This window comes from Anthonomus grandis, chromosome 8 (assembly GCF_022605725.1).
Source record: "Anthonomus grandis grandis chromosome 8, icAntGran1.3, whole genome shotgun sequence".
Lineage (NCBI taxonomy): Eukaryota > Metazoa > Arthropoda > Insecta > Coleoptera > Curculionidae > Anthonomus > Anthonomus grandis.
Genome location: NC_065553.1, coordinates 33549657 through 33577020, shown reverse-complemented (window position 1 = coordinate 33577020; position 27364 = coordinate 33549657). Strand labels below are relative to the sequence as shown.

At 35.2% G+C, this 27364-nt stretch overlaps 2 protein-coding genes across 3 annotated transcripts in view; one reads left to right on the top strand and one right to left on the bottom strand.

Annotated features, from left to right (window-relative positions):
• Positions 1-27364, bottom strand: part of LOC126739042 (adenylate cyclase type 3) — a 1002544-nt gene that overhangs the window by 461718 nt on the left and 513462 nt on the right. The window lies entirely within an intron of this gene.
• The window catches only part of LOC126739060 (uncharacterized), a 65247-nt gene that overhangs the window by 7991 nt on the left and 29892 nt on the right, over positions 1-27364 (top strand). For both annotated transcript variants that reach the window (XM_050444582.1, XM_050444583.1), the window contains 7 exons: positions 6494-6577; positions 6632-6703; positions 6758-6781; positions 6867-6890; positions 7007-7054; positions 7111-7194; positions 7251-7340. In XM_050444582.1, coding sequence (XP_050300539.1) covers positions 6494-6577; positions 6632-6703; positions 6758-6781; positions 6867-6890; positions 7007-7054; positions 7111-7194; positions 7251-7340 — 426 coding nt within the window. The remainder of the gene's footprint in view (positions 1-6493; positions 6578-6631; positions 6704-6757; positions 6782-6866; positions 6891-7006; positions 7055-7110; positions 7195-7250; positions 7341-27364) is intronic.

Genomic DNA, 27364 nt, shown 5'->3' with positions numbered 1-27364 from the left:
ATCTTTCTAGCATTAGATATGTGGAGTTCCATCTTGTTGCTACATCCATTTTGAGCTTTTTTGGTTCTTTGCCTTGTTGTCGTTGAACATTATCGAATTTATGTTTGGCGTTTGCACTTTGCTTAAAATATGTCACAATTTTACTAATTTTGCTTAAGGTCCCTTCCTGAATTAACTTTAGAGCATCGGCTACTATTAAATTTAAGGTATGTGCATAGCAACCAAAATGCCTCAATTTTAAGTCCACAGTAATCGCTTTCTTTATATTTGCAGCGTTATCTGAAATGCACAGCAAGATGGATTTTTCAGGTGTATTCCAAGAAGAAACAACATTTAAAAGATTATCTGCTAAATTCCTACTGCTGTGCCCTCCCTCATACCCAACGCAATTCAAAAGAACAGATTTGACATTAAATTCAAGATCTATGAAATGTCCTGTAATTGCCATTACACTATTTGTATTTCGAGATGTCCAGTAGTCTGTTGTAATTGTCATAGATGTGACTTCTCTTAAAACATCTGAAACTTTGTTCTGCACTTTTTTAAATCGTCCTGGAAGAAGAGCATTACTTAAAGTTTTTCTAGTAGGCAAATTAGGCAACAGGGTTAAGAGCTGAAATAAAACCGGAGTCTTCAACCACGGAAAATGGCTGAAAATCTTTTATAACAAGATTCAATAGAAGCTCGTCCAATTTTTTTTGTTGGGACATTGTAATTCTCTTATGCGTATATTCAGGCATTAACTGTTGCTTCATCTTTTTAGCTTCAGATCGAGCCGAGGGAATTATATTTGATGAACTTCCTTTAGAAGTCGATGGCGAGGTCGATGGCAACACACTTGTATTAGAACTACAGGGCTCACTAACAGTAGAAGTACTACCGTTTTGGGTATGCTGTTCAGTATTTGCTTCTCTAGTGTTCTGAACACGTTCAAATTGATGCAGTCTTACAGAAGCATGTTTTCTGCTAAGATGTGCTTTAAGGTTCGTTACAGACGTTTTATATGAAAAAACTGACTTACATATATTACACTTGGCTTTGCTTTTATCTTCATCTGAGACTGAGAAGAAGTTCCAGATATCTGATTTTTTATTCATGTTGTTAGTTGAATAAAAGAAGCTAAATAAATATACAAATAAATAACAACTTCAAAACATATTCAATGCAATTTACCTTTTTAAATTCTAATCTTCGAACACAGCACACTAACTTTGAATTAATATTTTGTAATATTTCACACCTTTCTATAGTCTTTTATCTTACTATGATACTACGTTATATATGCTACTTTTTCCACAATAACTAACACATAGGACTGGATGTGGCCAATCGCCATCAAAAAAGGCAAATAACCCGCATTCCCATTGGTTTATCGACGGTGAATCCCAGGCGCCCGCCAATCGTTTAAAATAGAGACGGAAAAACAATAACAAATCGAGAATAAAGCCCTGTCTGTGAATCCCAGGCGTTCGCGCCTGCTACCAATCACAGTATTTTCTTGTTTCATTCTCAGTTTTTCATTCATTCAAGAGGTGAGAGTAAACACACACATTGATTGCGTTTTTTAGCTTAAGCTAAAGTAGATTAATGAATAAAGTCCTCAGTATTTTATTGTATTGTATAAACAACAGTACACGGTGGAGAAACATATAAGATCGCCCCCCATAGTCGGAGGGGGGCCAAACAATAGGATGGCACAAGAAAAGGAGAAGATGGATACGTCGGATGGCTATTGTCGGAGGGCTCATCCTTATCCCTATCCACGAAATTTAAAAAACCCACACATCATGATAAACTCGACCCTAAAAGCTTAAAAACCACTAAACCATCCCTGAAATCCAATCCTAATCCGGGCATGCCAAAGGGATCAGTATTAGTGGTAGACCTGCCTCTTCAGCATGAGAAGATGAGGCTAGTAGAAAGGCGGAACAGGGAACTTGAGCAAGAGGTTCAAGATAGAGATCATGAAATAATAGAACTAAAAAATAAAATAACAACTTTTGAAGAACTATTAAAAACAGTGATGGAAAAAGGTCAATATCTTAAAAACCAGATCGCTGTCTTGAGGGGTGACCAAAGAGAGAGAAAAAGAAGTAGAGAATAATAAAAATCTCACCGCGCACTTAAGGGCGATGGAAAAACGTAGTTCAAACAACACTTAACAAACCAGAAAACGCCGCAGAGGGGAGGCAGGTATTTCGTCGCCCCCAAAGGGTGAAGAAATGGCTGTCTCCGATCTGGAGGGGACTCAACAAATCATAGGAAATAGCGAGATTCCATCTACCTCGGGTGTGTCGGTGAGAAACAAATAAAAAACGATAATGTAAATAAAAACGCAAAAAACCCACTTTTTATGCCACTGAGCGGGCTTTCAATCGCAGGGAAGGGAAAAAATGCTGAACCCATCCTTTCTAAAGTGCCCAAAGTAGTTATAAGGGACACAAAGAACTGGGCACACAAGTATAAAATAATAATTGAAAATAACGTAAAATTTACCAAAATACAAAAAGAAAGGTTGGGGTTAGCAGTTTTTCCTGTCACCCCACAGGACCACAGGAGTCTGACGAAACTCCTCAGGGAGGGGGGAATTGAGTTTCATTCCTACTTCCTGGAGGAGGATAAGAAGCCAAATGTGGTCCTGAGAGGGTTTGATCATAACTTCGACCTGGACGAGATAAACGACGAACTGGTCCGAATGGGTTTTACTCCAGAAGAACTCTCCTGGTTTAGGACGGGGCGAAAAAGAGAAACCGACTTAATAAGATTTCTCGTACCCAAAGAGCAGGACGACATTTTCAAGATCGAAACTCTCCTTGATATCAGGGTTTGTGTTGATAGACTAAAATCGTATACCATCGATAATATAAGACAAGTGGGACAGTGCCATAGGTGCCAAGAGTTTGGGCACTCCATGAGCAATTGCAACGCCAAGCCGCATTGTCATAAATGCAAAGGGGACCATTTATACACAGAGTGTCAAAAAGACAAAGCAACACCGGCGAGGTGTTGCAATTGCGATGGAGAGCACCCGGCTAACTTCTGGCGGTGCCCCAAAAATCCTTACTTTATTAATAATAATAAAACTAAAACCAACACGGGCACTTTCGCAGAAATAACCAAAAAAACTCTCAACAGGAACCAGAATAGAAAGGGGGAGGAGACTATGGCGGACATATTGGGGGCGGGAAACTCAGGTCTGCCAAATAGGAATAGCATAAAAAGCATAAATAATATAAACATTCTAAAAAACAACAACATTCTTTATCTCTTAAGTCTGCCTGAGGCAGAAATAAATAAAAAAATAGAAAATCTTATTTTAAAATTAAACACCCTAAACACAAATCCTGCTCTCAAATTGCTCCTAGGTACCAACTAGGTACTAACCCATTGAGGGGCCGCTCAGGGGCATGAAAACATAACCGGGCGAAAAAAAAACAACAAGCAAACGTCGATAAATGCTCCGTTTACAAATCAAAAACTTTCTCAAGGTCATCCCAATCCGTCCGCTTTTATACGGCCAAATCAAGATCGTGCTGGGGGGCGGAGACTGCTGTTGGACAAGTGACCAATGGCAGCCCACATCCTACCTTATAAATATAAGCACACCAAAATCCCGAGTAGTCAATCCTGTCGACCCGGGCCAACATCAACTCCGATGCACATCGATGCGACCCAGAATAAAAAGATGAAGCCTAAATAGCAAGTAAAGCATCAACAGACCGGCAAGAGCCCCGATGCTAGTCCGGAGAAATCAGTGCAGAAGAAGAAGATCACAGTATTTTGTTTCATACCTCTGCTTGAAGGCTTTAAAAGTTTCAGGACTTCTATGCTGTTCTAACAATTTTGTTTTTTTTTTTTAATGTAAACCCAAGCACAAGAGGAAAGTCCTATGTCACTCTTGGAGTGGTGCTTGCGCGAAGATATTTGTGGGCATTTATCTTGAATCGCTGTAGGTTGTATGCGTCGGAAAATATGTGAGGTGGAAGCCCGTTTTACAAAGAAGATGTTCTCCAGATGAATGAGTCCCGATACAGCGACGTCCTTGGGGTAGGCAGGTGGACTCGATGTTGATAAGCCGCAACTGCTAGACGCGTCCTTCTTGCTGGAACAGCCCTGGGTGGAATCAGGCCTGTCAGCTCAGAGGAGCACTTACCGTGATAATAATGGTAGAATAAACAGAGATCTGCCACCTTTCTCCTGTGCTCCAGAATATCCAGACTCTTTGTCAGTTCTGGTTTGTCGATAAGACGAATAGCTCTCTTCTGTAAAGAATCTAGCAGCTTTAAACTATGTTTGGGTGCAGAGCTCCAGACATGCGAGCAATACTCGAGGGAAGGGCGTATTTGAGCCTTATAAAGAGTCAGCAGCTGTTCTGGTGTATACAGTTTTTTCGTTTTGAAAAGCACTCCGAGTTTTTCGGAAGCTGCCCGGGCGATCTCGGCAACGTGGTCATACCAGGACACACTGTTGGGGACTTTAACTCCTAGAAGATGTAAAGATAATTTCATTGGCAATGTTTTCCCTGCCATAACCAGCTCTGGGCCACCAAGGTTAGTCTTCATCGTAAATACTGCAGCCTGCGTTTTTTTAGCGTTAAATTTAACCAGATTGTTACCGCCCCACTCCAAGATTGCTCTAATATCGTTGTTGGTTGAAGCTACTTGTTGCTGCCTAAGATTCTGAGAACTTGCGGCTGTCGTTGGTTTGGCGGACTTAAATGTGGAAATAAGTGTGCTATCGTCCGCAAAGCTGTAGATCGGATTGACAGTGGTTCCTAGCAAATCGTTGATATATACCAAGAAAAGGGTGGGGGATAGAATGCATCCTTGAGGGACTCCAGCGTTAATGTTAAATTTGTCGGAGAGGTATCCATCGACGGCTACTTGGATTGTTCGTTGTTCAAGAAAACTTTTAATCCAATTCAATAATGAGTTTTGTATGCCTATTGAGGAGAGCTTGGTTAGTAGTCCCTTATGCCACACTCTGTCAAATGCCTTGGAAATGTCAAGAGCGACTAAGCGGGACTCGCCGTGCTTCTCCATGGCCTCCGTCCACAAGTGTGTGACGTAGGCCAGAAGATCGCCGGTGGATCTAAGCTTTCGGAAGCCGTATTGATGATCGCTGATTAGTCCAGATGATTCCAGATATCTTAACAGTTGTTGGTTGACTGCTTTCTCCATAATCTTCGATATTACTGGAACTAGTGCAATCGGGCGGTAATTGGAGGGCATCGTCTTCTTACCCTTTTTGGGTTCACCTTGCACTCGAGCAGTTTTCCAGCTTGTTGGAAATTGGCCCTGTTTATACGATGCCGTGAACAGTCTACATAAGGGAGGAGTCAATTCGTCTGCAGAACGTTTTAGTATTAGGGCTGGAGTTCCATCGGGTCCAGAAGCTTTGTTGGTGTCTACGCTTTTAAGATTTTTTTTTATAATTCGTTGGGGAAACGAAATTTCTCCCATCGATGAATTCACCCTTGGCAAATATGGCGGTGTTTTGCCTTGCGAGTGCAGAGTAGAATTGGACGCGAAGAGTTTACCCAGTAAGTTGGCTTTTTCCCTTGCTGTTACCACGATAGAACCATCATCTGCTATTAGGGGTGGCAAGGCGGACTTGGCAAATCCTTGACTAACGGCTTTCAATACTGACCAGAAAGATCTTGTTCCATTTGGGCAGTTTAGTAGTTTGTTTTTGATCCTGTTGTTGTGACTCTCTTTGCATTCATCAATAATTCGCTTGCAGCTATTTCTGGAGGTTAAAAAGTTCCTGTTGTATTACTTGCGGTAAAATTTCTTATTTCGATAAATAACATTTGAGAGTTTGAGGCTTGAGTTGTAATTTATTAAACAAAGTGAAGACAACGAACATACAGCTTTAATTAACTGCTATTTTTTTGTAGCAGTAGCAAAAGCAACTGCTATTCAAAAATAGCTGGGTCGCGAAACAATCGGGGCAAATTTACGCGATCGTCAGCATTCCTAGATACGGTCTACAGTCGTGCCAGATGTATTATATTGTCGTATTTTTAAATTAAAGCGAATTATTGGATATATCCACTTTTCATCGCAAAAAGTGGATATAGCCAGTTTTGATGCAAAAGGCCAACTTTGCATGCGATTTTAATATAGAAATAACCCGTTTTGAACGCAAATGATCATGCCAAATCATAGATCTTATGGAACTTAGCCGAAAATCTCGAAAAAAGCATATTGGCAAAAAAAATGGATATAGCCGGTTTTGAACGCAAGCTCCTCGTATAGTAATTTTAATATAGATTCACGTTTTTTATGGCTCTGATAGCATTTTATAGTTTTTTTAATATTTCCGTGCATCCTTAAATATGAGTTTGCCAGAAAATTGAAAAAAAAGTTACTCAAGACCCTGCCGTTAACAGTACGACGTGCCTCTATATATTATTCCAGAATCCCGTAGTTATTTTTATATATGATGCAACTTGAGGTTATCCTGATTATATGTTATATTTTGTTTATAGACCTATACAACGTTTAGAGGTCAAATTCGAATATCCGGACAAAAACCACACTCGTGACCTACAAACTTTATGTACTTGCAGCAAGTAAGTTTCAAATATAGGAGAGCTATTACTTAATTATTTTGTAAATCGTTATAGGATCCCTAGTGATTTAGGTTTGAATCCCAGTCACTATGAGATAATGCCCAATTGTCCGAAAGCTTCACCGCAGTAAGTATCCAATTAAAGTTATTTAGGCGGTTAACTAATTTTTTTAAATTTTAGCTCAGGTGCTCCGTCTTGTCCAAAGTAAGTAACACTTATTACACTATTATAAAATAAATATATGAGAATACGTCAACGTTAAATTAAAAAAATATATATTTGTTTTCAGGGTTTTGGCACTTTTGAATAAACTGTAAGTACACCATTAAAACTAGTAAGCGACAGCACTTAGCATGAGTCTGCAAGAGTTTAACACTGTTCCTAAAATTTTTATTTGGTGCCACTTTAATCAAATATGTTATTTTTTAGGACTTTAATTAATCAAGGGCTACGCCAAGAACTTAACAGGTTGACCAGGTAAGGTCTTTCTTTTATTACATTATTTACGGTTAAGAATATAAATTTTCTTCAAGAGATTTGAAATCCGTAAGCGTTGAAGTAAATCAGGTAAAGGTTGATGTGAACCAAGCGGTGGAACTTGTGGGGCAAATACCAGGGTAAGAAATAAGAAACATAGGATAATAAGTACTGATAAAAAAAATTCGCTATACAGGGGGAATAGCTCCAGCGGAGGTGGATCCGGTGGTGCCACCATAAAACAAATCAGCAACCCGATAACCCTGATTATCCAGAAGTTATTCGGGTAAGTGTAAACCTTTATTATTAGAACAAAAAGTTAATTAGTTAAGGTTTAAACAGGTTATATTTAAAAAGTATATATTACTATTTCAGTCTCTTCTTGGTTAAATCCTCCTCAAACGTTTCGAAAAACTTCTTGACTTTCATGAAAGTCAATTTGTTACCTAAGTGTTTATAATACATTTAGAGTTTTTGTCAAGCTTTTGATCGTATCAAAGCTTTTTCAATTCATTAATGTGAATAGCTTCAATTGAAAGATAAAAATTTCGTTAGAAAAAAAGGAAATTTGCTTTTTAATTTTTGGATTTCTAGTAATAATAATAAAAATAAATTTATTTAACATAAAAAAAACCTATGCATAAAAAACTAGATATCTATCTAAAGATATACATTACAATAAACAAGCATGCACTAAGTCGTATGCGAGTATACAGGGTGTTTCAGAACTATGGGATCAAACTTCTAGGGGTTGTTTAGTGTAACAGAAGATTCTATGTGAGTATAGGAACCCATGTCCGGAAATGCGTCAATACGCCACTACGGCCCTAAGACGCGTTAAAATTTATAAACAACATTAATCACCTAAATAGGATCTGCTGCATTTATTTTTACCTTTTGTACATGATACCATAACAACAATTGTTTAAAATCAACGCATATCAATGTCATGTTTAAAAATTTTATAGCTTACAATTTTTAAACATTTATTGCTAATGGAAAACTTTACCAATCAAGAATTGGCGGATATGCATTTGGCATACGGAGCAACAAATGGCAATGCACGAGCAGCATCGCGGTTGTATCATGAACGTTATCCCGAACGACAGCATACTGGATACAAAGAGTTTATTGCGGTTTATCGGCGGCTCGCTGAGACAGGCATGTTTAAGACCAAGATGCATGATACTGGTGTTGCTCGAACTGTAAGAACGGTCGAATTTGAAGAAGAGGTGCTTCAGCGAGTTGCCGATGAACCATCAAATAGCACACGTGACGTCGCTACAGGCCAACCAAATAAACGTGGCCTCTGAGATGCGCAAACGAAGGAGTGAAAAAGCCAGTGTGTGCAACAGAGACGAAGAAGAGAAAATTAATACTTTAGGCAGGATGTGCTGTGTTTACACCCTGCATATGTTGTTCATGTTAGTTACATAAATATTTGATATACTACGTGAAATAATACTTATTACTAATTACATATTACTATTTAATAATTATGAAATAATGGTATATTTATATGTACACCATACGAACAGTTAAATATTTACAATTGTATATTTTTTTTACCAATGTTGCATGGCACAAAAAAAAAGTATATCGAAAAAGTTTTAGATAGAATAGTAGTAGTGATCAGAATTGTAATGTGATTTTTTTTAAACCTGGTTAAGTATTTACAATAACATTCGTTTTATATGAATATTTCAGATGGCGTCCAATACTACGCCATCGCAGGTTAAAAAAACTTTGTTATATTAAATATTAACCCTTTCGCAACGACTTTATTTTTTAAAAAAATGGTTTTGATTTTACTAATGGGATATATATGTCTCACACGAGCTGATGCATTCAAAATACGAGTTTTAAATTTTAATTTTTTTAAATAAAAAATCTTGTTATAGGATAAGGTAGCTTAGAAATAAAACAAAAAATTGCTTTTTATCTATTTATATAAGCGTATAAAAGAAATACAACCTGGGACACGGGTGTCCCACTAGTAATGAAAACTAAGTAAACATCGGGACAAATGTGTACCACCAGATAAACATAATACATAAAATTTAATTATAGAAACCATAAACGCGCAAACTATTTATGGTATATCGAAAAACAGTCCGCGCATAACGGAACTTTGCAACCTGAACACATAGTTTTTGTACGTTTTTCGATTTTTTTTGACGAGCACGAATGGCATCTACGTCGAGTGGTTCCCTGAATAGGTAAATGATCGCCAACATTTACCATATTTCTTGACGAACTTGAAGGTCTGCCAGTACAACGTTTCCTTACCATGCCTGCATTTTCTCTTCCCAAATTAATAAGCGATTCAGCTAAGTTAACTAAAAAAACTATAAATGGAACATCATGATTGTGAGCTTCTTTGAAAAGTATCCACGCATTTGTGGCTGAAGTAAGAAAAAGTTTATAGAACACCTTTCTCCACCATTTCTGTGACTTCCGGTCTATATCATAAAGGCCGGAGAGTTGATCTGAGAGATCCACTCCTCCCATATAGGAGTTATAATCTTTGATTGCTTTGGGGCACGGCACTGTAGCCTTAGTTCCATCCTTCTGTCGCCGTTCTACAGTTTCCATCTCAGAACTGTGGCAGTTTAAGAGAACAATTACTTCTTTTGAATCTTTCCATAAGTATGCAGCAACACCTACGTTGCTAAATAAAGAGCAAGAATCGCCTTTCTTCATGTTTTGTTTAGCGACAAAATCTTCAAATTTTGGAAGATTTTTTCGTTTTGGCATACATGTACTAACTGCAGCAAATTTTATGGAAGATATCAATGAAACAGAAGCAAAAAATCTATCAAAGCATACCATGACCTCCGGGTCTCTAATAGACTTACATAAGGTCTTTACAACCCGTTCACCTAATCCTTGGCCAAGAGTGCTATCTGGAGTATCAGCTTCTTTTCCGCAATATATGTTCATATCATATACGTAACCAGACTGTGAATCACACCTTTCCCAAACCTTGATGCCCCTTTTTATTGGTTTTAGAGGAAGATACTGTTTAAGAGCTGAACGGCCTTTGAATTTTACCATAGACTCATCTATGCTTTGAAATGTGCTCTCCGAACGCGCTTTTGAAAACGTATGCTTCAAACAGGACATTACTTCTTCAATGTAATAAAGCTTTCCTGAATTTTCTGGACGACTTGGATTATTATAATACATCTTAGATGTAAGAAGAAGAAAACGATCGCGTGATATGGCTTCTTTTATAGCTTCATTTCCAAGTGACTTATTAGAGGACCAGTAGTTTGCCATGCACGGTACTTTGTTATATGCCATAACAATATAACACCCCAAAACTATCATGATCTCATAATGATCAGTTGGAGCATATGCTTTTTTTGTTTTGACTTCGAGAATTTGTAATCTCTGGTTGGTGCATTGGGAAATAAACATAAACAGGCTTTTAGGAAACAGTTTGAAAAAACACTCCCGTTCAGACGATTTATGAGTTATGTCGGAATACAAAATGCTAGGGATTTTTATTTTTGGTATGGTTTTTGCTGGCTGGCATAAGCTGCTAATGAATGTTTGTAATGTCACAAATTGCATTTTCAGAATTCTCCTGGTTTTCTTCAATTACTTAAGGTTCAATAAGGCTTTCAGGGCTTTCGTTTTCAATGTTGGAAGTATTGTCGGTACTACAAATAATTGCCAATTCATCCTGGGAGACTCGTTTTGGCTTCTTCTTTTTAGGTGAATCCATTTCAATATCACTTTCAGATGAGGGCTGGTACTCAGAGCCGGAATCTTGAAAAGGATCTTCCATATCTGAATCATCGGATAATCCATACTGGTCAATACTCATAGCCATTTCTTGTAATTCTTTAGGTTTTAGCGGTTTTCTACTGCAAGCACAAAAAAGTAAGCATCAGCTGATGGGTTTTTAAAAATATATATCATGTAGGTCTTCACCAAACATAACGACTATAAATGCTGTAATTATTATTTTTTAAACGTACGTACTGTAAACTGTAATAAACGTATTATACAGTATTATTTTTATTATATTAATTTGAATTCTAAATACCTATTGGAACTTTTTATAAAATTATTATGTTCAAATTTTTACGAGGTGTAGAGGCATAAATTCCAACCGAAAAATATCAAAAAAATATTCACATATTCAAAAGGCTTACTAACTTTTTGTAATTTTCAATGATTTTTTGCCTTATAAATTGACGTTATAAGAAACATACAGCTAATGCCTAAATTTCCACTTTAATCTTAATTTTACGACTGGGACATATACGTCCCTAAATCTAAATATCTGGGTCTTATTTTATTCAAATACAACATACAATATTTTACCTTAACTAAAACTTACCTTGTCATAGTTTTAATTCACTTTTAAAGACAAAAAAATACCTTTAATAACCACAAAAACAAGAGCGCCACTTAACCGCTTGTTTACATTTCAAATTTACTATCCAATCTAACCTCAAAATAAAGCCTACGAGTTATATTTAATTTCAAAAACTGGATAATACTACTGGGACAACAGCCGATATAAAAATAATACATTTTTGACCCACCCGTTTGTAAAAAGAATTGCCTGGGACATATATGACCCACTAGTATTTTTTAAACATTTAATTTAAAAATAAATGCGCATATTAAAAACAGTTTTTTTGGTGGGACACATATCACCCGTTAGTATCGAAAGGGTTTATCTGTAGGTGTTTTTTTAAACATCCGTTTACTATATTGGTTTATATTTTAAAAAAATGTTCTTTTCTTAAAACCACGTTTTTTATTACATTATTATTCTCCAGTTACAAAACTATTTAAAACTATATACAGGGTGGTTGATGATAAATAAAATGCAAATTCACGAAATAAAATATTATTTATGAATACACAACAAACATTTATAAATTAACATAGGTTCTATCCTCTTCAACAGTTAAACTTTGTGATCCATCATCTTCGTCAAGTTCCTCTATTCCAGACAATTCGCTATCTTCGTCATCTTCAGTGTCACTTTCTGTATTACTATTCATTGAATCCAAGTTAATTATCAGCTGCTCGACAACTAGGTCTATGGTTGGTTCTTTTTCTAAATATTCCTGTTTAAAACGTTTGGCCCGTTCACACCTAGATTTCCATTTTTGGCAGAGAATTCTTCAAAAAAGGCATCACAATATTTTATAACTTCATTGAAGTTAAAATTTATGTTTTTTTTTGGCCACATATGTTTTGAGTTCAGCCCAAACCAACTCGATCGGATTTAAATCGGGATGATATGGAGGGAGCCGTAATACCTCGTGACCTTTTGCGTTAAAGAGTTCATCTATTTAATATTTTTTATATTTTGGCTTATGCAGCTTTATTAAATTGTATAGTTGCGGCTTTAACATATTATCATCATAAGGTAGAGTACGAATCAATCTAGTTTGGTACACCTACGTCACAGCCTACGTCAGCGCTGCAGCGAGACGTATTTCGCATATCAAGCGGTAAAAGAGAGAGAACGGGTTTTATTCGGGGTGTTCCAGTGGTATAGTTGATTCTATAAAATGGTGAGATTTAATTGTTATATTTTTATAATATTCAGGCAGATTCTAATAATTTCTTAAATTTTGCATTTGCATTTGTATTTACAATTTACAAAGTAGGTAGATAAGTACAAAAAAGTTTAGTGAAATACGAGGTGAAATATTTACAAAAATAAACAAGTTTACAAAGTATCTACATAAGTAGGAAAAAGTATAGTGAAATATTTATTAAAATATTAGATATTTACACCACATCGTCATTCTGTTCAGAGCTGTCCGATTCAAGGATTGAACACCCTAGTTCATCCTCTGATGCCGTCTCATCGTCATCCCAACCCTCTTCACTCTCCTCAGATGAGCCTGTATTAACAGAGTGAACACTAAATTTTCCACTGCTTCATCTAAAACTTGTTCTTTTTCTATGAGTTCATTCTCAAACTTTTTTACATGTTGGCAAATATTGAACCACTCTTGTTCTGTCACCTCCTCAAATTTTTGTCTTACCAGCGCCTCAGTATCAGGCAATTTAAACGTGGTATTCCGCGCTGCAACCCAATTCTTTACCAAAGCCCATATTTTTTCAATGGGGTTTAATTCGGGATGGTACGGAGGTAAAAGCAGCACACAATAACCATCTTTTTCTAAAAGCTCATCTAACCTATATTTTATGGGAAAACGAAATTTATTTTTAGAAATTATTTTGTATAACTCTGGCCTGGTTAATTTTGAACGAAGAAAAAATTTTAACCATCAACCTTTACTTTCGGTAGAAAAGTTAATAATAATAATCACATAGATTTGGGACACCTTGTACGTCTTATGTAAATAAAAGAATTCTACGTCGTATAATTCTTCTAAAAAATTGTTTTCGAAGTAATTCGTACCTATGAAGATAATTTAATAGATACAATAATTTTGTTTTATTTAAAGTGGGTTTCTGCTCTAAATAACATACCTATACCTAATATAAAATAAAATAAGAAATATAATATGAAAGTTCAGTGTGTTTTCCTTATGGTATAATTTATACACCAAATTAAAATAGGAAATAAAACAAAAGTTGGTTGAAAAGACTTTTAACGTTTTGACTTATTTTATGTGAAAATCGATTTGAGAATCAATTTAATCAATTTCAGCCTATAACCCTTCTTTTTTTAAACGGGTTTTTGTTTTCTTCTTTTTCTTGAAAATGTTCAAAATACTGGTTGTGTGTTCTTATTGATTTACCGTAGATACCTGTAATTTGTTAAAGGAATGGTAATCCCTTCTTCAGCCTCCCTTTTCATGAACTGAAAGAAAGAAAGAAAGAAAGAAAATGTGCTCTATTACGTAAGACAACAAAATCTTGTGTACAAGCATCCTAAAAACTAAAAAATTCCAAATTCACTTTAAATTTCAAACAAACATAACTTCTAAAACACTTTACCATAAAATTCACACACATTACCAAAATTAATCATAACAAAACAGATTGAGAAGAAAAAGCATATTTTTGATAAATTTCATTAAAAAATAAGTAAAGCTGTCAATAAAACAGAATTTAGAAGAAGTAAATTACATTATTTAACAGGAAACAAAACTAAAACACTAAAATGATGTCAGAGCACAGGTTAAAAGGTATCATTAAAAAAATCGTCAAGGCTATAATATGCCCTGGATAATAAAAGACAACTGATGTTTAGTAGTTGTAGGTTGGGTTGTTTGTATGACTTGCACTTATGGAGAATAAAGCAAGTAATAAAATAATTATAATGTGTTATTAATCTATCTCATTATTCAAGTGTACCCAATCAAGTGCTCCTAAATGACAAGTAGAAAAATAAATATAAATTACCATGGCGCAGTCCGGTAAAAAGCAAAATTAAGTTTGGAGGTTAGGGAAACCGCATGGCCATACCCCAGTTGGCCCCAAGTTCGTAATAAAATAAGCTAATATGGGTGACAGCCGAGGTATTTCCCCAATGCGGATGCAAGGGAATGTTGCGGAAAATTGGAGAATATGGCAAAGCAGGTTTGAGAATTACTTAAAGGCTTCAGAAGTCACTAAAAAGTCAGAAGAAATACAGTGTGCTCAACTTTTACACTATGTGGGCAAAGAAGGATTTAAAATTTTTAGTACCTTTTCGTTTGGCCAAGAAGAAAAAGACAAATTACAGCCTCTGCTCAGCAAATTTGAGATGCATTTGAAACCTAAGGTAAATTTATCCTATGAACGTTATATATTTTTTACCAGGAGGCAACAGGCAGGGCAAACCCTAGAGCAGTTCATTGTTGCTTTGAAAGAACAGGCACAAAAATGTAAATTTGATGCCTTGGAGGAGGGTCTAATTATAATAATACCCTAGGCTCGGCCCTGTTTTTTGTGTAGTTTTTGTATTGACGACTCCCAGGAGTTCGTTTGTAGTTTCGTGGCATTGCTAAAGTTTAAAAAAAATGCGTCACAATTTCATCTCGTCTGGTTTGGTAAAAGGTATACGGGGTGAAATTGTGCCAACAATGTGTCACAAAGTCACCATAGGTTTTGTTAATTTTGTATTTAACATGGCGCCAATAAAAAAACATACTTTTTTATTTAAATAAATTATTATATAGATAGTCAACAGATGTGATTACAAGATTCAGACATAAAGATAACTTCTAATTCCTTTTTGAATCTCTTAACTTCTAAAATTTGTCTGATACATAGAGGAACATGGTTGTAAATTTTTTTGCTGAGGTATATAAGTGAGTTCTTCGTGAGGGAGGATGTAGGGATTGGTAAGGGAAAATCGTTAACCTGGCGAGTCATATGACCAGTGTTAGAGGGAGGTTTAGGACATTTATGAATAAGAGTAGCTGTTTCTAAGATAAAAAGAGTTAGGATTTTTTGAGATATAAAGAGAGGTTTACAAGAATCTCTTAACCCAGCGGAACATAGGTATCTAACTGCCTTTTTTTGAATCACAAAAATTATGTTTAATAATCCCTTGTTGCTTAAACCCCAAAAAGGCAAGCCATAACGAAGGTGGGACTCAATAAGAGAAAAGTACACTGAACGTGCAACTACCCCTCCCAGCTCATGCCCCGCCATTCTTACTGCAAAGCATCCAGAGGATAATTTTGATGCAAGATTTAGGATATGATCTTCGAAGCAAAGGCGACCATCAATGGTAATACCAAGGAACTTACAGATTTCTTTGTTTTACAAGGGGGAGTTTTCACTAAACATAAGGCCCTGAACGTCACACTTAAATCCCATAATAAAGGTTTTGCCCACATTAAATACAAGCCTGTTTGCAGCACACCACTCCGATAAAATCTTAAGATCCTTAAAAACCTGGGCTCTAACATTATCAGAATCTCTATGATTCCATAAAATGGTGGTATCATCAGCAAACTGAACCACTTTGCCCTGCAGTTTTAATGAACCCAAATCATTTACATAGAGTAAAAATAATAGTGGTCCTAACACTGAACCCTGAGGTACTCCAGTTTTAAGGGATCTGGAATCGGATAAACATCCAGATACTGTAACTCTTTGGGTACGATTAGACAGATAGGATTCCAGCCATTGCAATGCCACACCTCTAAAGCCATAATTATTGAGCTTAGACAGCAGTATTCCATGATCTACACAATCAAATGCCTTGGATAAATCGCAAAACACTGCCGCCGCGGACTCTCCAGAATTTAAGGACACATAGACACTCTCCAAAAAGCCGAAAACAGCGTCATGAATCCCTTTTCCCGTTTGAAATCCAAACTGATTTGCAAATAAAATGCAATCATGTTGCAAAAAAAATAAAATTCTGATTTTTGCAAGTTTTTCAACTATCTTGGAGAGGGTAGATAATATAGAAATTGGACGAAAATTACAAGGCTCACTCACATCTCCACCCTTATAAAGAGGGATAACCACTGCCTCCTTCAAACATGCTGGAAAGATGCCATTATGAAAGGAATTGTTTATGGCAGAAGCTAAGGCATTCAATGCTGAGTCAGGCAAAAGGAGTAGTAATTTTGATGATATTCCATCAGCTCCAGCTGATTTATGGTTTTTTAAGCTTTTAATTGCATCTCTAACATCAGTAAGGCTAACAGAATAAAAGAAAAAAGAATTTTGAACTGACACTTGTTGAATATAATGCAAAGGATCAATATTAGTATTCACATCCTTGAGCAATAAATGAGGAATATTACAGTAATAATCATTTAAACTATTTGGTCTTACTTCTGGTTCTGAAACTTTCTTGTGAGAATGCCTGAAGTCATTTATAATTGACCAACATTCTCTCTGTCTATTTGAGGACATATTCAAGCGGTCACTATAATATTTAACCTTAGCTGCTTTTATCGTCTTTCTATATAGACTACGATATTTCTGATGATAAAGAATAATGTTTGCATTAGTTGTAAACTTGCACAGCTTAGCCAAAAAACGGAGGTTTTTAGCTGAAGTTCTGAGGTCTGCTGTGACCCATTGTTTTCTATTTTTCATTTTAAGCCTCTTTTTAGGAAAACACTGATTGATCTTGTCACATAGCACATGAAATAACAAAGTAAACGGGTCAGGAGCCATTTCAACTGCATTCCAATTAACCAAAGCTGCAGTAGAAGAAAAAGCATTAAAATTTGCTCTGCTGAAAATTCTTCCTATATAATGAGATGAAGGAAATACAGTGTTGCATGGAATCCTAGCGAGAATGGCTTAATGGTCAGAAATACCAGATGAGAGTACTCTACATGACACATCATTTAAATTTGTACACAAATAATCAGTAGTAGTTGCAGATGAGGATGTTATATTATTATATTATACGTGTGGGTGAAAGAACATGCATCTTCAAGTCATAAGATTCCAATATAATTAAAAGGGATGTATGATATGATGGCAAGCTTACATCAGTGAAGTTAATATTAAAGTCACCAGCCAATATAACTTTGGAGTGTAGAGACAATTGGGATAATAGAGAATCAAGTTTGTCCAGGAACATACCAATATCTCCTGTGGGTGGTCTATAAACACAAAGAACATATAAATTAAATCGCTTACAAAAACAAAGGGAGAATTCAAAAACCTTCTCTAACAGAAAGCTATCATACTTATTAATTTTACAGAAAAAAGCTTCAATTGTTTGTTTAACTAAAATAGCTGTTCCTCCATGTATGGAGTGTTGCCGACAAAAAATTGATATAGGAATATAATCAGATATTAAGAAACATTCGTTAGGCTTTAACCAGTGCTCAGTTAGTAATACAATATCAGGAAAATCACATGAATTAAGTAAAAGATGAAGCTCGTCCATTTTATTTCTTAGAGACTGTATATTTAAAATAAAACTACTGAAACTTTTCGCATTCTTATTTTCAATGTTATTTATAGAATGTGAGTGAGCTTCATCTTCTGTGTATTTATCTATAAAAAAGAATCCCTATCACAGTCAGTATCTAGAAGTCCAGATTGTTACTTGGTTTTATTGTGGACACATTTTTTGATGAAATGCTACTTTTGAAATGTTTTAAAATATGGGTATACAGTAATGATGCCAAATCTGATCCAAAGTTGCTGGCATGATTAGACTCTAAAATTCTATTTAGATTAATATTATTTGCGTGAAATATTCTATAAAGAGCCTTATTGCTATTATAAATTACATTATGGTTTGGATACATGTAAGGGCTTGTCATCACTAAACTATTGCTGTGTAAATGTATAATTTTTTTTTAAATATCGAATGATGAGCAAATACCATTTAACATTAAAATCAACATATCATTTTCTGTAAATTCCTTAACCATAGATGATGCAGTATAAATCAGTTCATTGTTTGTACTTCCTGGCTTCAGGAAACACTGGACTTTGTAGTTAGCTTCAAACTTCAGACGCAATTTCTTCAGGAACACTCTACTACAGTTTCCACCCACAAGAAGAAGCCTAGGTCGATTATCAACGGGTGAATTTGGCCTACATGGCAACTGTGTTGGATAATTTATATTAACGAATTTAGATATGTTTTGCTGTTCCTTTAATGCACAAATATCGGAATAGCAAGTATCTTTTTCAACTTCCAACACCTTTATTGACTAGATCATATTCTTATTCATCTTGGTTAAATCATTAACTTCCATTTGTAACATATTTATTTGCGTCTTATAGGTTGCAGATTCATTTTCTAATGTTTTTATTGTTACAATTAAATTTTTATTTAAGGTATTTAACTCATTGATTTCTATATTGAAATTTATTTTTTCCTCATCACATACTTTTAATAGTGACAGTAACTCACATTCTTTAGTTTTTAAATTTGTTAATTCAAATTTTAAGTTCATCATTAAGTTTGTGTAGATTATCTAGGGAGGAAGAAAACTTCTTTTCGGCCTCTGACACTTCATCTTCAAACACCAAACTGTTTCGTCTCATTCTTTCTATATGCCTATCCTTTTCTTTTAGTTCAATCAATAATTCATGAATCTTCTGCTCGTAAGACTTCTTTTCATTCTCATTTTCATTAAAATTTATTTGACATTTTTCTGAGCATAAAATTTTGTAGCCTCCCATTTTTATGGCATCAGAATTTCTATCCAAACAACTTGGGTGGAATATAGACATACAAAAGATGCAGCAATAATTTGAAAACTCCTTTTTTTGACAGCATTTGAAATTACGATTCATTTTAATAAATTAAGGAATATATAAATACGGTTAGACAGGAATTGCTAGCCAAACAGGAACTTGAGCCTGAGCGTCACCAGGAACACGCGTAAAACAAACACACTAGCACGTCCTAAGGTTAAAGTTCTATGGTTTCAAGTTAAGGTCAAAGTCAGCAAAACAAGTCTAGTTAGTTAAAACAGGAAATATTTATAAAACAAAAAAATATTGACCTGTTAATTAGGAACACTTGTACGGAAATATAGCACGTCGATGTGGTTGTAAAAAAAAATCAAAACAAATCAAATCAAAACAAAACAAACAAAACTGAGTACCGGCGTAGCCTCCTACGAACTTAAACACGACCGTCACGTGTGACTGCTAAACTGATACTCTGAATAATATTGTTCACAATTTCACAGCTTTGGCTGTGTAAAACACAACCCCGTCCAAGTTTTTTAGGTGCCATATCAATATTATCAATATAAACACACACTGAATGTCACAAATAATTTCAAATTATTACCAAAAAACAAACAGATAAAACGCCGGCGATCTTTCATGAACAAAACAACTGGCAACGCTTAAAATAACGGAAGCAATATCCTTATGAATGTTGACCGAACGATTTCTCACGCAGTTCTGCGGAGAGCGTTGAATATTATGATATTTGAGCCTCGGCGTTGCCAGCTCATTTCGACATTCATTTGCGTGATAATATTAATACAAAACAGCAGTGCACGCCTGTGGAGTTATTTCGCATCCAGCTTAGCACAACTAAACAAACATCGCGCTATATTTTCTCTTTGTTGCGTGTGACGTAGATGTACCAAACTAGGACGGTTTTTATTCTATTCCCCTTAATCGTAACCAGTCTTGCATTTCCGCTTTCTTCGTTAAAGATGTGGGTATGTTTTATTGTGATATGGAGCGTTGTCAATTACTACTACAGTTTTTGGTTTTAGATTAGGAATAAGATTTTGCGTTACCCATTCTTTATAATTATTAAAATTCATCTCGTGATGGTAGTCGCCACTTGTGCTGTTTGATTTCTACCTTATATATGCGTTAGGGATAAATCCGTTCTCTCCACCTGCGTGTACTATGTTAAGGCGTGGTCCTTTTCCAATAGGTTTTTTGATCCCCTCTGAACTTTCATCACTCCATCCTTTTAAGTGCGTATGGGAGGCATGAATATACGTTTCGTCCATGTAAATTATGTCGCGATTTTCCTCCCTATACTTTCGCATCCCTCTCATAAATTCTATTCTAAGCAATCTTATAGGTTGACGTTCCATTAATATTTTCCGATTATAACTAAATTTTCTCCAGCGAAAACCAGTTTTGTGGATACTTTTACGCAAAGACTCTCTACATCCATGATAGCCAGTGTCTTCTACAAATTTGCTGTGTATTGTTTTTAACGTGGTGACCGTCTTTTCTGTGATGTGATGCTTTATTACGGTTCTACGCAAAACTCCTAAATCAGCGTCGTCAAGAAGAGTGTTTGTTTTTCTCGTTTTACGTCTTTTTTTGGGTGTTGAAAACATTGTTGCTTCGCCTTTCCATTCGGGTTGCCTCCTGCTTAATTCTGCGAATACTCCTTAGGGAAACCCCCGTTGCCGCTGCAACACGGTCTTGAACCTTCAAAAGGAATTATTATTTAAAAATCTGACTGCCATATTATAATTTTCCATTAAAGCCCTTTTAATTTTCTTTTTAAAGATGTATCACACTTGCAGAACATATAAGTAATAGACAGGGTGCAAGCTAATAAAAAATAAATTTCGGCTGTAACAGTGTTAAAGTTTCCATATATTTTAAAAATTTGCCACTATCATTCCTTTATGAGATAAATTAGTTTTTTTTATTTTAGGTGACGATAGAGTATTTACATGTTTTATATTATTTTATAGAAACATTTTTTTTTAATTACAATGATAAAAGATCAGATAATAACAATCAGTTTTTCACACAGTAACAACGTTTAAAACAGCGTCAGGCTGAACTTAAAACAGCACTTCAAATTTAATGCAAAAAAGAGCAATATCCTATAGAAATTTGTTTATGCAAAAGAGTTAAATAATACAAATTTTGCAAAAATATCAATATAAATTAAACCACAGCTTTGTTTAGAAATTTCAAGTTGTTAAAGTTTACCAAAAAATAATAAAAGCTTATCATTATTTGAAATCAAAAGTAAATTTATGAAAAAAAATTAAAAATATACCTTTTGTAGAGGAATACTAACTTCACCAGCAACTGCTTCTGCTTGCATGAACTTCAATACATTACTAATTATCTCACGACTTTGACCGTTCAGCACTTTTTTCGTAACTTTACTTGTAAACGGCATTTTAAAAATAAAAAAACGAACGAAAGGTCACTATTTTAAATTTTTCACAACTAACTTTAATACGCCGATGTAAACTCTCTAAACACTCCGAACGCACAAGTAAAAATGAGCTCTCCAGCTGGACTGAGGGTCTTGCTACCGCGCACCCGATTCTCAGAGGCCACGACTATTTGATTGACCTGTAAGAATATGAATACGAGTAACGCTTCTGTCTGGCGGGTACTAGTGGAGTAAATTCTGGGGTCTAGGGTGTAATTTTTTTTTTGGAAGTACAACCAGGTGAAACATGTTGGGTTTCATTAAGTATGTTACATGGCATATGAAATCGTGTTTTACGACATTTTCCGGTGGTCGAGATGTTTTTTATCCGGAAAAAATTCAAAAAAACTGATTTTATGAAATCCACGCTTTTTTGTGTTTCCATCGCTCTATCTCTGAAAGTACTTGAGCTATCAAGAAAATATTTTTTTTTAGATTAAAGCTATAACAACAGCGCTTTAAACAACATCTCACTTTTATTCAAATTTGTTTTTTTTTAATTGTTAAATAATAGAAAACTAAAACTTGTTATTTTCAGAAGCATAATTTTGAGCAATCGACAATAAAGTTTATTTAAGAAAATTTGTGTATACATGCTGCGTATAAAATGAAGCCAATAGTTAATAAAAGTTTATGAAAAAAATATTTTTCATATATCTTTGATAGTATTAAATCAGTGAATTTTTTTTAATGGGCAAAATTGAATTTGCGCGCTTAGCGCGGCTATCATGTCGAGTCCGCTGCAACGATTGGGTATCGAAGTGACTGACGCATGATGGCGCAAAGTTTGTAATAATAAGTACCTACTGATGTGTTTCATTTTAAATACATAGTTGGCATACATAGGCACCAATCTATATATTATAATAAATAAGTGGGTTATCATTTTTAAAGTAAATTAAAAATGATAATTTACTGCTAAATAAATAAATCGATTAATTGCCTCACACATAGGTACATACCTACTTACATGTATTATTGAAGTAACCATGAGTATAAACAAGTTTTGCTGAAATAAAACTCTTATTTGGATAAATAAATATAGCTAAATATAATGGTTATGTTGTGGTTGTTTAATAAACGCTACACTAATAATATTCTAATTCGCTGTTATCATCCGCATCCATCTCGATATTTTCAAGAACGTTACTACAAAAACGGCATGTACATTTTTTATTGTTACAGTTTTTATCAGAACAATAAATATTTAATGATTTTCGAACAAAATCTGGAATTGGCTTATCATCCGATCTTCACTTAAATTCCATCCTGACGCGTTTGTATTTATACTTGGCATTGGGATATCACTGCTATACCATATTTGAAGTTGATACATACAGCTGCAGGAAATTTATGCATATTAAATTATAACATATATTATTATTCCTTAAAAATTTGTTTACCTTAAAAAATGCTGGTAAAAAGCGCCTTCATTTGGAGGAAGTTCCGATGATGGTTTATTTGTTAATGTCGCTAGCTTAACCCTTAGATCGATTAATTTCTGGACATCTTTATCTTTATTTCTATATAATAGCAGGACGAGTTTTGTTACAATCTTTATTGTCTCTTCATTAGATAGCAATGGCAAATCAGACAATTTTTCAAGAATGATTCTATTTTTTTTTTAAAATTTCGAATGCAGATTTTTTCCCTATTAAAAAATCCACTAGTAGTGTCACAACCTGTAAGGCAATGAAGAGCCAACAAGCAAGAGGAAACTTTGGTTTCTAAATTTTGCACAACTCTATTCATTGATAAAAATCGCCTGGCATTGCCGTGCCCAAGTTGCATAAATACACTAGTTGTATGCAAGTCCCGATTAAAATAATAGAAATTATTTAGTAAAATTAAGACATCTGTATCAACTGACTTTACCAATATTTCCGTACTAAATTTTGTCTCATAAGTAGCATGCAAAATCATACTTGTGTCTGCTTCTTCATGACAACTAAATAGATCTTTCATATATTCTGAATGATGTTTATATAGTGAAACTACTTTAGTTGATAATTTAAATTCTCCGGCAATCGGGAACGACGGACTTTATCCGATGTTTCCCAATGCTAAAAACCAAGGACATTGCACATTCCGACTTCAAAATTGGTGTGCAGAACTTAATTCACTTAAAGCGGCTGAAGGATATTAGTATATGGCCACCGGGCACTCTCATAAATTCATGTTTGGAAACCTCTAAAGCGCCAGTCCAATTAAATAGTATCACCTCGTCCAAATCTAAGCCTTCCCAGTCTAAGTCTCACTCTCCAGACAGCCATAACCTGCCACATCGCTCAGTTTCATCAACATCTGCTACAATATCCAGAGAGGTTCAATCTTTGAAAATTAGTTCTGATAGGGAGGCCATTGCTGCCTCTAAGTCCCTTGCAACAGAATTATTAGAGGTTGATTTTGTCATCGATAATAATTCAGTGGCGAATAAAGCAGCAAATAATATGGACCCGTTGACTCCACCAATAGTGCGGCGATCAAGACACTCAGATGCGACTGATGGTCGCTATTTATTGTCCAGACTGAGAGACCCTTCCATCTTAAAACCTCTTAGGCTATTCCTTGCCTATCTGTATGATCAACCCTCCAGTGTGTGTTTTGAAGGACATACCAACACCAGCATCCGATTGGCACTTGCATCAGAGGGACTTCCTGGTGACGTGGACTCTTTGCGGAGGCTCTACTTTCGCTACCATGATGCCTATGGTATTGGTCCAACTGAAGTTGAAGCAGATCTCTCAGCCTTCAGGTCCTTCTTCTCATCAGAAAAGCTGCTACGCCTTCAAAAAATCAGAGAGAGTCATAGCAATTATTATTCTGGTGGATCTCCCGCCAGGAATAAAAATTTTTAAATGACTTGACGCGAACAGAGGATCAAGCACCCTCTGAAATACTGGACAATGGCAAGCTTAGTATTTTTTCTCTAAATATTCGGTCCTTAAGACATAAAACTAATGATTTATTTCTTTTACTAGAAGAGCTTCATTTTCCAGAACTCGTTGCCATAACTGAACATTGGTTGCATGTTGGTGAGCCTGTGATGGTGGATAATTACACTACAGTTACCAGATTTGATAGAACAAATCTATCTCATGGAGGTACTGTGATATTATCTACTAGCAACGACTTTTCAATGGTAACCAAGTTCGATAATTTAGTTTCTGAAAAAATATTTGAATTTTCCATTGTCTACAATAATAATTTTGATCTATACTTTACTTTTTTTGATTTTGACTTTTACGTTTGTATTTACAGAACACCTGATTCTGACGTAAATGTTTTTTTCCAAAATCTACTAAGCTTGCTTGAGTCTCTGCCGTTAAAAAGCAAACTCATTTTATGTGGCGACCTAAACATTGATTTTTCCAGTGTGTGTGCTGCTCAAGAATCTCTCCAGTCAATTTTCGACTCTTTTGGCTTAATCATGCACATTAAATCACCTACCAGAATAACTAAAACCAGCTCTAGTACAATAGATTATGTCGTATCTTTCTTTGAGCCAGATTTGGTCGATTGTACTGTCTTAAGCCCAGGTTTCTCAGACCATGAAGCAATGTTAACAAAGTTTTCCATAACTAAATCTAAAAGTAAAAATGTTCCACGCAAATTAGGCCGTATTTTCTCGGATAAAAATTTTTTACATTTTAGGCACCTTTCTCAATCAACTGACTGGAATATTCTCTCTGACGACGTTGATTCAGAATTCTCTATATTTGTAAAAACGCTGTCTAGTCTTTCTCACAAGTCCTTTCCTTTGAGACCTCTTAAAAAGAAGCAACATAACCCCTGGTCTACCCAAGGCTTGCGTACATCTGCTAAGAACATGCGCTTATTATCTCATCTTAAGAAATTTTCAGACAGCGCTTTTTTTCATGAGTACGTAAGACTTTACAAAAAGATTTATCAGAGAACTTTAAAAGCCGCCAAGGATATTTACTATAATAGGAGACTGGCTAAATCTAAAAATGTGGCTAAGGAAACATGGTCGATTGTTAATGCTTTGAGAAATAAGCCTTCTTTGTCGAATACTATCTTCACTTCATCTGAGAACCTTAATGATTATTTTGTAAATGTGGCAAATAATTTAATGAGTACCATAACTCCTTCCCATGATCCACTTTCATATCTTCCCATTGCAAATGAGAATTTCCACAGCTTCTTCTTTACGCCCGTAGTGTTACCAGAGCTTTGCAGTTCAATTAAGGAAATCAAAAACAAAGGCTCTTCTGGAATTGATGGACTTACTCTCAAAATGTTTTCAAATCTGCCCGAATGTACATTATGCCATCTTATTACTCTAATTAATCAGTCTTTTCAAAAAGGTGTTTTTCCTAACTGCCTTAAGTTGGCGATAATAATTCCACTACATAAAGGAGGAGACAAAGATCAGTCTTCCAACTATCGCCCTATCGCTCTTCTTCCCACACTTTCAAAAATTATTGAAAGATTGGTTAAAAAAAGACTTCAATCATTTTTGCTAAAATATAAAATACTTACTTCCCATCAATTTGGATTTTTAAATAACAAATGCACAAATGATGCTATGTTTTCTCTTTTTAATAATGTATACTCTAGCTTAAACAACCAACACCCTACAGCAACAATTTTCTGTGATTTTTCTAAAGCCTTTGATTGTGTTAATCATGACATCTTGTTAAGTCTTCTTGCAAGCCAATACAAAGTGGAGTGCCTCAAGGTTCCGTACTTGGCCCTATTTTGTTTCTTATCTTCATCAATGACATTGCTAATCTAAATATTAACGGTAAAGTCTGTCTATTTGCTGATGATACTAGTTTTACCTGGAGTAATCCGGATATTTCTACACTTCATAGAACCGTATCAAGTGATTTAACTACTATCAAATCATGGTGCGACTCTAATCTCCTTTGTCTCAACATTTCCAAAACTAAAATTTTGTCCTATAAAAATACCTTGCAATCTTTTGTACTTGGTAATGCAACAATTGACAAAGTTGATTCTATAAAGTTTTTAGGGCTAACTGTTGACAACTCGTTAAAATGGGACACACATATTGACTTTTTATCAAGAAAATTAAGTTCCGCTTGTTTTGCGTTAAGATCAATTTCTAAGGAGCTTAGCCTGTCTACTTCTAGAACAGTTTATTTTGCCCTTTTTGAATCGCACCTTCGATACGCCCTTCCATTCTGGGGTACATGTAGTGCAACTCAATTTGACCGTATTTTTAGACTACAAAAGAGAGCTTTACGTTATACACTGAGACTTAAATACAGAAGTCATTGCCAGCATTTCTTCAAAACATTTCAAATATTAACTTTTCCATCTTTATTCATATTTGAGTTCCTTTGTCTAATACGCAAACACGGTTCAGCATCTGATAGGCCTTCCCATAGTTATCTACTTAGAAACACGGAACATGATCTATACCTGCCTACCCCACATTCAGAGTTGGTCAAAAGTTCCATATTATATAATGCAAAAAAAATGCACAATCATCTGCCATTGTAAATTAAATCCATCACATCTTTTTTTGCATTTCGTAAAGCATTAAAAGCATTCTTACTGGAAATCGTCTTAGGCGTTCTCCAGATTTTATTGAATTTTTATTGTACGTATCAAAGACTACCGATATTCGAAGCGCTTTACATCTGCGATCAGCGTTAATTACAGATTTAAAAAAAAATCTAGCTAAATCGTTAAAAGTTGTGAATTCTTTTTCATTCAATTCTTGAATCGCAACCATTCCATCTATAATCAGCGATTGTACTATTGGA